Consider the following 12,691-nt stretch of genomic DNA (forward strand, 5'->3'; position numbering starts at 1 on the left):
GTCATGGAAATATTCCTTTGGGTGTGTCTATGAGGGTGTTTCCAGACAAGTCTACTTGAGAAAAGATCCACCTGAAATGTGGCAGTGCCCATCCAACAGAAGCTAGAGTGCAAGCCAAGCAGGAACTTGCATCTCCCTCTACTTCCTGACTTAAATGCAGTGTGCTGACCTGCCTCTCCCATCACCGTGTCAGACTGTCTGAACTCTCAAATCACGACCCAAAATAAACCTCCTTCCTTAAGTTCTTTTGTCATAGAAACAAGGAAAGTGACATACCACACAAAACATACCCTGGTCTTCCAGAGCTAACCACATATGAAAATACTATACCATGTAATTTAGTAGGGTTAGATAAACACACAAAACCAGACTGATGGAAACTGGAATCAGCCTAAAAGTAGTCAGTCATTTCAGATTTTTGGTAACAGATAATGAAGTATCTCTAAGAAAATATTCTCATCGATCTGTTCAAACAACTGAAATATTTTAATTATCAATAATCAAATTTAGATAACCAAGTAATATGTAAAACTTTAAAATACATTCTTAAAATTTCTTATATCATGAAAATACAAACCTTATTCTTTTAACCCACAAATGCAAAATTGATGACATCTAGGTTAATGAAATGAAATAGATTCACCTGGAGAAAGGAAAGCTGCCTTCTGAATGGTCTTTAGAGCAACGTTTTTTCCATCTTCTGCTGAACTGCTTCCCATGGCCAACTGGTTTAATGCAGTATACAATAACGCCTTCTATAAAGGAAGACAAAGAGGTGTGTCATCAACTTTCTTCACAGTTCCCACTTTTCAAGACTGACCTAAGGGCCTGTATTTAATAGGCTATGATTCTGAGTCATTAGTACTGTCTAACCAGTTAAATGTCTTCTGTATGAGAGCAAGGACTAACCTTTCCATGATTGGAATCCAGAATATGAGCCACGAGTCCAGCTACCGCACCTCCCTACAACAAAACACGTTAGTCAGACAAACACAAAGCTTTCCACCAAACAGCAACACTAATAAAACCTTTCCTGCAAACCATTTGCATTCCGTTTTCAGAAAATTTGCATCTTCTAAACTATAAATATTTATTTATATTATAACTTTAAGAAAGAAAGTCTGTCTATTTTGGCCATTTCATATTTGCTATTAAAATACTAAAAGTTCAAAAGTAAGATGATTTTGTAGTAGCACCAAATAAATATATGTATTGTCTAACAATATGAAAATGCTGGGAAAAGGCTGGAGAGATGGCTCAGTGGTTAAGAGCAAGGATTGCTCTTTCAAAGCACCCACAAGGCAACTGACAATTGTTTATAACTCCAGTTTCAGAGGATCTGACACCCTCTCACAGACATACACACAGGCTGAACCTCTCAAGGATAGCACTCTCAGGTCATTAGCAAGTGACTTGAGACCCAGGCAAGGAATAGTCTTGTTAATACAGAATCCCACGTTATAAATATGGCTAACAAAAAAATAAAGAAGTTTGTTCATATAAAACTATTTTAATCCTAAGGTTCAAATTATGTCTACAAATAATGTTCTAGAAGATACAGCCAGGAAAAGAAAGAAAGAAAACCATCTTGAGTGAAATCAGTAAGCACAAGGAACGATAAAAACACATTAACAAGCTGGGCGTTGGTGGCACATGTCTTTAATCCCAGCGCTCAGAATGCAGGGGCAGGTGGATCTCTGTGAGTTCGAGGCCAGCCTGGTCTACAGCACGAGTTACAAAGACAGGCTCCAAGAAACCATCTTGAAAAGACAAAAGCAAGCAAACAAACAAACCAAATAAACACATCTATTTTAGATATCAGAATTATTACTAAATAAGTGTTTAAAACAAATTAGCTGCTGCCATTGCTTGCCAACCACTTAAGTGAACAAAGAAAGAAAATATTAATAGCAGAAACTAATAAGATAGATACCTGAAAATATCTTCTTCTCATGACTAAAATACAGTATATAATTCTTTACCAAATGTCAATAGATTGATGCTTATAATGAGATTTTTAGGCATTAGAAGTGCTTGTATTATTATCTTCCTACCTTTAAATAATTTTTAAATAAAATTATCTTTTGGAAATAAAAACCACAATCACTAACGCTAATTTATAATGCACGTTATTTATTCCTATAAAATGTGACCCAGAACGGCCCCTACTTTGCAGTGTCCACGGCACGCACAACGGTTTCATATGCCTTGTGTAAACAGGGATTTACTTAATGACGAGGATCTCCTCATCATACTAATTTATTTTTTAGAAAAATGCTGTATTTTAGATATATACTTAAGGTGGGTGTGATGACTGACGCCTTTAATCCCAGCACTCAAAAGGCAAAGTACAAAGATTCTGTTGGTCTTTGTGAGTCCAGCCTGGTCTACATAGAAAACTACAGGCCAACCAGAGTCACATAGTGAACCGGCTCTCTTAGTCCTGTGTGTGTGTGTGTGTGTGTGTGTGTGTGTGTGTGTGTGTGTGTATAAACGTAAATATATCCACTTGCATAAATACACATATGCATATATGTATTTAACAGCACAGGGTACTCTACTTGGCAGAATTTTAGACATTACTCACCTTTGCATTCCGTTGAGTGTACTGAGCAACAACTCGAGACAGCAAAGACCAAAGAGCCGGGTCAGCTGGGTTACTAGAGAAAACATAAAAAAAGCTAGACTTAAAGACAGGCGTTACTGCTAACCCTGATGACAGGCACACGGGCGAGTCATCACAAGAACACAAGCATGAGAGATCTGAGAGACCTGGCCCTGCCCCTCATCTGTCATATGGTGGTGTGGGCAACACAGTAGGTGTAGGTGTGGCTGAGCTCGCCCCAAGAGCATGAGAGCAAAAGAGAATCGGCCAGCCCCTTGCTGCTTATGTCATTGGATGAGCTGGCTGGGCAGTGCTGGAGAGGATGGTGATAATGAGGGAGACCTGGTGGGCTGACCAATCCAGAAACCACTCAGGCCCAGAACCAGGGCTACGGGTTGACTCACCCCAATAGCCACCTCATCTATGATCTGCTGGAGCACATGAAGGGGTCTGATCCACACATTCAAAGATGCAGGATCTCCACGATACAGGGAAACAACAGAGTATCCAGGAAGAGCCCATTGAGGGCCCAAGTACCAAAAGTCAGGCCTAGAATCAGACTGATCACTCATCGCAATGAACACTTGCAAGTAAAAATGTATGAACTAAATAGGTAGACTGTGTTACACTACAGCTTCCACAATGAGATTTTTCTTTTCTTTTAAATTTTATTTTGTTTTATTTTGGGGGCTGAGGGATGTTGCAAGGGCAGAGGATAGATACAAAGGGAAAAGGAGATAAGTGGGATGGAGATGCAGGAGAAATCCAGAAAGAATCAATAAAAAGTTAAATTAGAAAAAAAAGAGAAATAAATGGGACTACAATGTTCTTTTTCTCTCATATGACAAGAAAGAACACTACACTGATTTGAATGTCTACTAGTTCTGACTCAATATGCTTAAAGAATGTTGGGTATAAGCCATATGGTCCATTATTAGTTTCGATTAATAAAATATACGGTGCCAGATACTGCATAAAAAAAAGATGGTGGTTACTTTAACCATAACAAGTACAGCAAATATTTTAATGTAAAATCCTTTAGACACCTACACAAGTTCATACTAATTGCCCACATTAACTGAACATATCTTAAATTTTAGGAAACATACTATACTGTCTTCTACAAATGCTATGAGTTCTTATGTTCTTAAAACATGAAGAAAAAACAATATCATGGTCACAAAATTATGAGACAAGAATAGTTTAAAAAATTTAGTACGTGTGCTTAAAGGACTACAAAGAAATGCAAAGGCATATCATATAGCAGGAAGATGTAACCCTAAGGGAAATACTTCATATGGGATAAACTTTGTATTAATATGTTTTAATTTCACAAGAGAGATGGGTCAAAGGGATAAGGCACTTAACTCTGACCTGAGTTTGTGTCCTCAACCTTCCTAATACTGCAACCATTTAATACAATTCCTCATGTCATAGAGATCCCAAATCATACAGTTATTTTCATTGCTACTTCATAACTGCAATTGGCTACTGTTATGAATGATAATGTAAACATTTTGGAGCTAGTAGTTTGCTAAAGGGGTCACAACCCACAAGTTGAGAACCACTGATCTTTCAGAACCCATAACCCTACAGAAAACATACGGTTAGGAAAGAAATGACTCCCACAAATTGTCCTTCTATCTCACAATTATATACTATAGCATGTATGTACTCACCCACACAAGAATAAATATAATAAAAATTTAATGTACCAAACCAACAAAGGTTATTAACAAGAATAAATGAAGACAGAAGTCAAAGCCACAACAAATGAAAACAGAGCTGCTCTTACAGGATAGCTTTCTCTCTGAGACAGGGCTTCCGTATGTAGGGCTAGTTGTCTTGGAAATCACGGCATAAAGCTGTCTGCCTCTGTTAAATGATAACTTAATTTCCAAATCTTTTTTTGGTTTGTTTTTGTTCTTGTTCTTATTGATTTTATTATCTCTATATTCTTCTCTACTCCCCCACCCCTTTAAAACTTTCCCATGGTCCCCATGCTCCCAATTTACTCAGGAGATCTTGTCTTTTTCTACTTACCATGTAGATTAGATCTATGTATGTCTCCATTAGGGTCCTCTTTGTTGTCTAGAATCTCAGAGATTATGATGTGTAGACTGGTTTTCTTTGCTTTATATCTAAAAACCACTTATGAATAAGTACTTATGATAATTGTCTTTCTGGGTCAGGGTTGCCTCACTTAATATGATGTTTTCTAGATCCATCCATTTGCCTGCAAATTTCAAGATGTCATTTCTTTTCTGATGTGTAGTACTCCACTGTGTAAATGTACCACATTTCTCTTATCCATTCTTCGGCTGAGGGGTATTTAGGTTGTTTCCAGGTTCTGGCTATGACAAACAATGCTGCTATGAACATAGTTGAGCACATGTCCTTGTGGCACGATTAAGCATCTTTGGATATACACCTGTAAGAGGTATTACTGGGTCTTGAGGAAGGTTGTTTCCTAATTTTCTAAGAAATGACCATACTGATATCCAAAGGGGCTGTATCAGCTTGTACTCCCACCAGCAATGCAAAAGTGTTCCCTTTATCCCACAACCTCTCCAGTACAAGTTGTCATCAGTGTTTTTGATCGTGGCCATTCTTACAGGTGTAAGATGGAATCTCAGAGTTGTTTTGATTTGCATTTCTCTGATGACTAAGGATGTTGAACATTTCCTTAAGTGTCTTTCAGCCATTTTAGATTCCTCTGTTGAGAGTCCTATGTTTAGATCTGTACTCATTTTTTAAATTGGATTATTTGTTCTTTTAATGACCAATTTCTTGAGTTCTTTGTACATTTTGTAGATCAGACCTCTGTCTGACATGGGGTTGATGAAGATCTTTTCCCATTCTGTAGGCTGTCATTTTGTCTTGTTACAGAAGCTTCTCAGTTTCAGGAGGTCCCATTTATTAATTGTTTCTCTCAGTGTTTGTGCTACTGGGATTATATTTAGGAAGTGTTCTCCTGTGTCAATGTGTTCAAGTGTACTTCCCACATTCTCTTCTATGTTCAGTGTGGCTGCATTTATGTTGAGGTCTTTGATTCATTTGGACCTGAGTTTCGTGCATGGTGATAGGTATGGACGTATTTTCATTCTTTGACATGTTGATATCCAGTTATGCCAGCACCATTTGCTGAATATGCTTTCTTTTTTCTATTTGATTTTTTTTTGCTTCTTTGTCAAAAATTAGGTGTTTAAAGGTGTGTGGATTAATATTCGGGTCTTCAGTTCTGCTCCATTGGTCCTCCTGTCTGTTTTTATGGCATTACCAGGCTGTTTTCAGTACTGTAGCTCTGTAGTAGAGTTTGAAGTCAGGGATTGTGATGCCTCCCGAAGTTCTTTTATTATACAGGATTGTTTTGGCTATCCTGGGTTTTTCCTTTTCCATATGAAGTTGAGTACTGTTCTTTTGAGAGACCATGGATACCAGTCCAGACTACAATACCCAGCAAAACTTTCAATCACCATAGAATTTCCAAATCTTAAAATGACTAAGAATTCCTAAATCCATCCATATGGTCTGTATTGATACCTATCAGGTACTGAGCTGACAATATTACAAACAAAGGAATTACAGACCTTTGTGTTAAAATAAGTGGAGCTTCACCAAAATAAAGGAAAAATTCATCAACTCACCAAAATAAATGACATACGATTTCTAAATAGAGACGCCTATTTCATTTTATAGTCACAATAAAGCACAAAAGCTGAACATAATCACATCAAGTATAATCCGTCCCCAACTCAGGGCTCACCTGTGGACAGCCTTAGCGGCCTGTCTTTGCACAGCCACGCTCCGGCCCTGCAGTGCACAAACTGCAGCCGTGAGAAGGCACCTGTGGTAATCGTGCTTGTGTCTGACGTGCTTCAGTAACTCATTAAGAGCTGCTTTCGACAGTGTAGCATCCTGCATTGCCAACCCTAGGGCACACAGGGCTTGCAGGCTTTCGATGGTTGGTTCCTTTAAAATAGAGCTATAAATATATATTTAGAAGTCTGCTAGCCATTAGTACAGTGGTCTACTATCTATTAAGAGTTTTTATTTAATACAAAAAGCTATTTACTTAAAGATTTATCAAAATAAGCCAACTTTGTGCTTAATATATTTTTTTTTTACATTCAAAGATAATAATTATCTGACTGGAGCAAAACAGTATCAGCCTTTCACAGCACAAATTGACTAATCTCATTCCATGTCATCATGTCTAAATCTTAGAAACAAACAGAAACTGGTCCCTTTGACTCTCAGTTTTCAGTAACCAATGAGATCAATTTTAGTGAAATGTTTAGTTGAAGTCAAATTCTGCTTTGTTAATGGGAAGTAGAAGATGGCAGATGAGAAGCACCAGCACCTGAACCAAGGCAGAGGCAGCTGCTTCGTGGTGGGACGGTGTTGCCAGAAAGCACTGCAGCACCAGCCATGGCAGGGCCAGGCAAAGCCTAGAAGCACCAGATTTCAGTAGAGTGCCCGGGAGACTGGCTGGCTGGGGACTGAGAAAGTCCCCTGGTCTCCTCAACACAGATGCTGACCTAGCATGCTTACAGTCCAGGAAGAAAGGAGAGCTAGGGCCAGGAGGACTGACACTGCAGCAAAGGTTCTCTGGCCTTTCCAGCAATGTCATAGGGTTGTGGTGCCTGCATTTTCAGAAGGGTCCTATCATTTTCCTGCACTGCTTACAGGGTCAGAACTGCTCCACTTAGTGTCTGTGGGAGCCAAGAGTCTCTTCTAATCACGGCTCATCAAACAACCAAGCACAGAGCAGGCCAGGGAAGAAATTTCCATTGCAACACAAGTTCGTGCCTCTGAGGCTGAGGAGGCAGATGTCAAAGCAATGTTTTGCTTGTCACAGTAAATGAGTGATTCTGCTATTAATAAGCAATGATGGGAGTATAAGCTTCCTGCAATTGGAAGGGGCCTTCTATCCTATGAGGATCTACACCATTCAAAACACAAATAAACCTCACTGACAATAGCCTGTATTAATCATCTACTGTTCCTGGAGGAATTACAGCCAACTTTTAAAACAAAACAAACCGGCCTTAAGAAGTTACCAAGTACTACACATGATCACAGGCTCTCATTTTAACTTGCTCTGAAACTAGAAGTATATAAGTTCTACAGGTATCTTTAAAGATGGGCTTTAAATAAACTTCTCAGGTTAACTTGAGCAGGAAGAAAGGGAGGAGGAAGACCTCTCTGAGAATGCGAGCAACCAAACACCAAGTCAGTTTACAATTCCTTTCATTGTTTGTGGTCCACATGGCTATTTATTCTCAAAAACAAATAAGCAGTATTAGACAGACACAAAGCTATGAGCTAAGCAATGGTACTGAACTCTACCCATGACTGTCAATTTAAAACAAGGTCTCTCCAATTCCTTCCGTTCACTTAAAAGTTCCTTGTTCAATTCTCACCTCACACATAAGGACCTGCTGTCCAGGCGGTAAAGTCAGCTGTACATACCATTTGAAAAGCAATGACTTGGCCGCATCCATTTGTCCTTGCTTATATTCTGTTATTGCCATGGCTGTCAAGACATGAGTTTTGTCTTGCTCTGATTTCACAACGGTCAAGGCTCTCTCATAGGCTAGTAAGTAAATAGAGGAAGGGAACATCAAGCAAAATACAAAAGAAATTCTAATTAACAAAATGGGCCACTTTCCCCTTCCTAATCCCACTTTTCAAAGAAGATCTAAACAAAACTCTACTGTCCTTGTTCTCTTCTTTTCAAGCAGACAGAATAAACCCGACCATGGCTTTGCTATTTCAAGATGACCCTGAGGGTGCTTTTATGATGGTTAGAGACAACCCCATCTTCTGCCTACAGAATACACTGTGAGGTCCGAGTCACCTTAAGTAGGAAAGGAGACTTGGAAAAGACTGATGTAGAATCACATTCCCAGTGCAGATCATCCCCTTCTCCAGCAGATAACGTTTAAGTGCACGGCACACACAGTCGTGGAGCTCACACACATCAGAATGTCCCCAGTGAAAACTTTCGGAGAAATAAAATCTATTACTAACAAAAGTTGTAGAAGTCATTTATCAAAAATTTTCATTTGAGCATATAGAATAGAAATTATCTGCTTTCAAATGTTAAGCTACATACCCACCACTAAGCCTGTGCCTTAGCCTCCTCAAATGGACAATGGATGTTCAGTTCAAATTGTTCATAAGGAGTACTCATCATCACAGCACACTAAAGAGATGACACATAAATAATACCTATTACAGCTCCTGACTCCCAGTCATATTTTAGTAAATACTGCAACCCCAAGGCTGGGAAGTGGCTTAGTAGTTAAGAGCACGGGCTATCCTTCCAGAGGATCCAGGTTCAATCCCCAGCACTCACACAGCAGCTCACAACTATCTGTAACTCCGGTTCCAGGGGATCCAATGCCCTCTTCTGGCCTCCAAGGACATCAGCCACACAATCTTGAACTGGCATACGTGCATTCGGACATATCACATTTTTAAATTTTCAACTAATTAGTAAAGTATTGCAATCCCATCACAATCACAATACTATATTTTTCTGCAAAGCCTCAAGCAGTGGTACTTACCTTTGCTGCTCTCCTTATACCGTCCCTTCATAAACAAGGCCAATGCAAACCCTATGATGTCCTCCAGTTCCTCAAGGGGCGTCGACTCAAAGGCTTGCACAGCTCTGTCATATTCACCAATGGAGCTAAGAAGTGAGCACAACTTTTAAGATAAAAATATTAATTTTGATTTTGTGAATGTATACAGACATATCTTTTATAACTTACCTAATGTCCCTTTTATAGTAATTTAGCAAATAAAATATATTAGTTGTCAAGTTGTTGAAAAGATTTGAAACAGAAGGCACACCATAAGTAGAGTACACCAGAATGATTTAGCTTCACACTTTTTGGTTATTTTTTTAATTTTTATTTTTAGTGAAAATGACTAGCTCTGCTAAACTCAAAACATTCTTAAATTTATTGTTTTTTAACAAAATTTACTTAATCCCAAGTTATCAAAATAATTTTAGGCTGGCTTTTATGAAAAAATTCTAATTTTTTAAGCTTACTATGTTAGTTAAATATTATCCTAAGAGTATGGCCCTATAATTTTCATTAAGTTATAAAATTTTTAGCCAAGAGCAAAAACTTATCCTTTCTGTAAACTATTTACAATTGCATACGTTCTTTGGATGGCACATTGGCACAATAAAAGTCCACAGAGAAAACTTTACTATTCTATGCTATAATATATAGTAAGAAAAGCAACATGAGAGGTTCTAAGAGCAAAATAGCTGCTTATCTTACAATGAAGTCACATAATCTCAGCTGCCATCACCTAAAGATGTCTTTAATTTATGCATATGTGTGTCTGACTGAGTCTATGTCACATGTATGTGGGTGCCAGTGGAGGTCAGAAAGAAGATGACATTCTTGAGAGCTAGAATTACAGATGGTTGAGAGCTGCCTACCACGGATGCTGAAAACCAAACCCAGGACTTCTGGTGAAGCAGCAAGCACTCACAGATGCTGGGCCATCTCTCTAGCCCCAATTGTTATCTAAATAAATATTTCTGAGATTCTTGTTTGTGGTATTTATCACTGTAATTCAAAAAGTTTTTATAAATGTTATTGAAATGTGTTTTTAAAAAGAATTTTAATCTCTGAAGCTATAAATTAAAAACACAAACAACTTTTGCCTCTAATACTAGTTTTATAAAGATGAAAAATATGAAATTAAGCGTTAATTTTGAAAGAAGACTAGCCTTTGATACAAACAGATTGTAAATATACACATATTTATTTCTTTAAATAAAGACTCTTTTCAGGAATGTGGAGAAGAAAAACGCAGGGAAAGGAGTCGGGAATTCAGTTTTATGGATTTCTCCTTGACATGCAGACATGAAGGAAAGTGAGAGAATGTTAATGTTATATGTGAGTTGTGACTTCACAACTATACACCCTATAGTTTATTATTTACCATATACCTCTGTGTTCAAGGTATTGCCTAATAAAAACAGAAAAGGGGCTGGAGGGGGCGCTCAGTGGTTAAAGTATATACTGCTCTTACAGAGGACCCAAGCCTGTGCCTACCTATATTAGGTGACTCAGTACTGTGCATTGAGTCAGGCTGCAGGAGCTCCAACACCCTTTTTGGCAACTGTGGACGTCAGGCACACACATATTGCACATACATACAGACAGATATGCTCACATACACATGAAATAAAAATAAATAAATGTCTTTTTAAAAGAAAGAAAACAGATGGACAATTTTCTATAAAAAGCAAAATTTTCTTCAAAAGTATTTACACTATATGAAATGTCAAACCTAAGAAGATATGCTGCAGTACCTTTTACTCTAGGTATTCTCTGCTTCAACAGAAACAACTACAAGTGTAAGTTTAAAAGAGTTAACAGGGGTTGACGGAGGACTCTCATTGGGAGAATAAAGAAACTGCCTTGGCTTTTTGATAGGGCAGGATTTAGATAGGTGGAGTAGACAGAAAAGGAAGAAGGAAGTGAGGCAGATGGCTCAGGCAGATGCCTCGGGCAATTGCCCCGCCTCTCCTCTCTGGGACAGTCGCCATGAAGCCAACCACCAGGTGTTACACAGATTATTAGATATGGGTTAGTCAAGATGTGAGTAAGAGGCTGAAACTCATGGACCAGGCAGTGTTTAAATGAATATAGTTTGTGCGTTGTTATTTCAGGGCCCAAGCTAGCCAGGCAGCCGGGAGCTGGGCAGGACGAAAAGCAGGCCTGCCCGCAGCTCCTCACTACAGAATGGTGCCCAACATGGATGGCTGAATCCACAGAAAGCTTGGGAAAGCTTGGAAAGGAATGGAGTGAAACATGTTTTCTTGGTAGCGGCAATTTCTCGGGTCTGATCTGCCTGCTAGAGACAAGCAAGCGCTCTCATCTAAGAGAGGCTTCCTGACTCAGCTTTAGCTGCAAAACTCTGCAGCTCTTTAAGAGGTCCTGCGACCAAACACATAAGTGGTGTTGATGAAAAACTGACTGCATGCTTTTCAGTTTTCAGCTGTAGCAGGAAAAAAACTGTACCATTTTAAAATGCTGTCTTTCTGGGCCGTCCTGCTAGGGCAAACTCTGACTCTTTCAAGCAGGCGGTCCTGACTAGGGAGCTTTTGATTGTTGTTTAACACTGTTGCAGCTTCCTTGCTGGCAGGGACCTTGAACCGCCACAGAGTTGTGGTGATAAACATGGCTACAGCCCGTACCTCTGCCAAGAAGCTGTAAAGCTAAGGAATGGGCTGGATCTAGCTGTCAAAATCACGGCTTTAGTACTACCAATATTGTTTGGTAAATTAAAGACTCATGTGGTCACAAAAAGAGAGAGATACAGTAAAAGAAAGATTCAAAGTAGAAGAAAATGTCTAAATGGTTTACTATGTGTTAAAAATATATACAAGCTAAAGGTTAAAGTTCTTAAAAAGAAAAAAGAAAAAAAGGAAGTAGTTGGGTATGGTAGTACACACCTTTAATCCTAACACTTGGGAGGCAGAGGTAGATTGACCTCTGTGACTTCAAGGTGTGGTAGCACACACCTTTAATCCCAATGCCTGGGAGGCAGAGACAGATAGATCTCTGTGAGTTCAAGGTGTTGTAGCACACACCTTTAATCCTAGCACTGGGGAGGCAGAGACAGACAGATCTCTGTGAGTTCAAGAACAGCCCAGTCGGCCGGGCGGTGGTGGTGCACGCCTTTAATCCCAGCACTTGGGAGGCAGAGGCAGACGGATCTCTGTGAGTTCGAGGCCAGCCTGGTCTACAAGAGCTAGTTCCAGGACAGGCTCCAAAGCCACAGAGAAAAACCCTGTCTCGAAAAACCAAAAAAAAAAAAAAAAAAAAAAAAAAAGAACAGCCCAGTCCACAGAGTTATTCTAGGTCAAAGATATACAGAGAACCTGTCTCAAAAAACAAAAAGTTAAAAATAAAAATAAATAAAATAGAGGTTAAAATAAAGCTGCAATAAAGCTGCACAAAGATGGGAAATACACAAAAAATCTTGTTATTGTATGCTATTATACTCTTTAAATTGTTTAAATGCTGAGAAAGGAGCAACAGA

General features: G+C 38.9%; 1 protein-coding gene across 3 annotated transcripts in view; it reads right to left on the bottom strand.

Moving 5' to 3' along the window:
• Positions 1–12,691, bottom strand: part of Ttc37 (tetratricopeptide repeat domain 37) — a 105,631-nt gene that overhangs the window by 33,095 nt on the left and 59,845 nt on the right. For all 3 annotated transcript variants that reach the window (XM_038321495.1, XM_038321497.1, XM_038321496.1), the window contains exons 29-34: positions 9,181–9,305; positions 8,081–8,204; positions 6,372–6,590; positions 2,588–2,660; positions 910–963; positions 644–755 (exon numbers count right to left, since the gene is read on the bottom strand). In XM_038321495.1, the coding sequence (XP_038177423.1) occupies positions 644–755; positions 910–963; positions 2,588–2,660; positions 6,372–6,590; positions 8,081–8,204; positions 9,181–9,305 (707 nt within the window). The remainder of the gene's footprint in view (positions 1–643; positions 756–909; positions 964–2,587; positions 2,661–6,371; positions 6,591–8,080; positions 8,205–9,180; positions 9,306–12,691) is intronic.

Source organism: Arvicola amphibius, chromosome 3 (genome assembly GCF_903992535.2).
Source record: "Arvicola amphibius chromosome 3, mArvAmp1.2, whole genome shotgun sequence".
NCBI lineage: Eukaryota > Metazoa > Chordata > Mammalia > Rodentia > Cricetidae > Arvicola > Arvicola amphibius.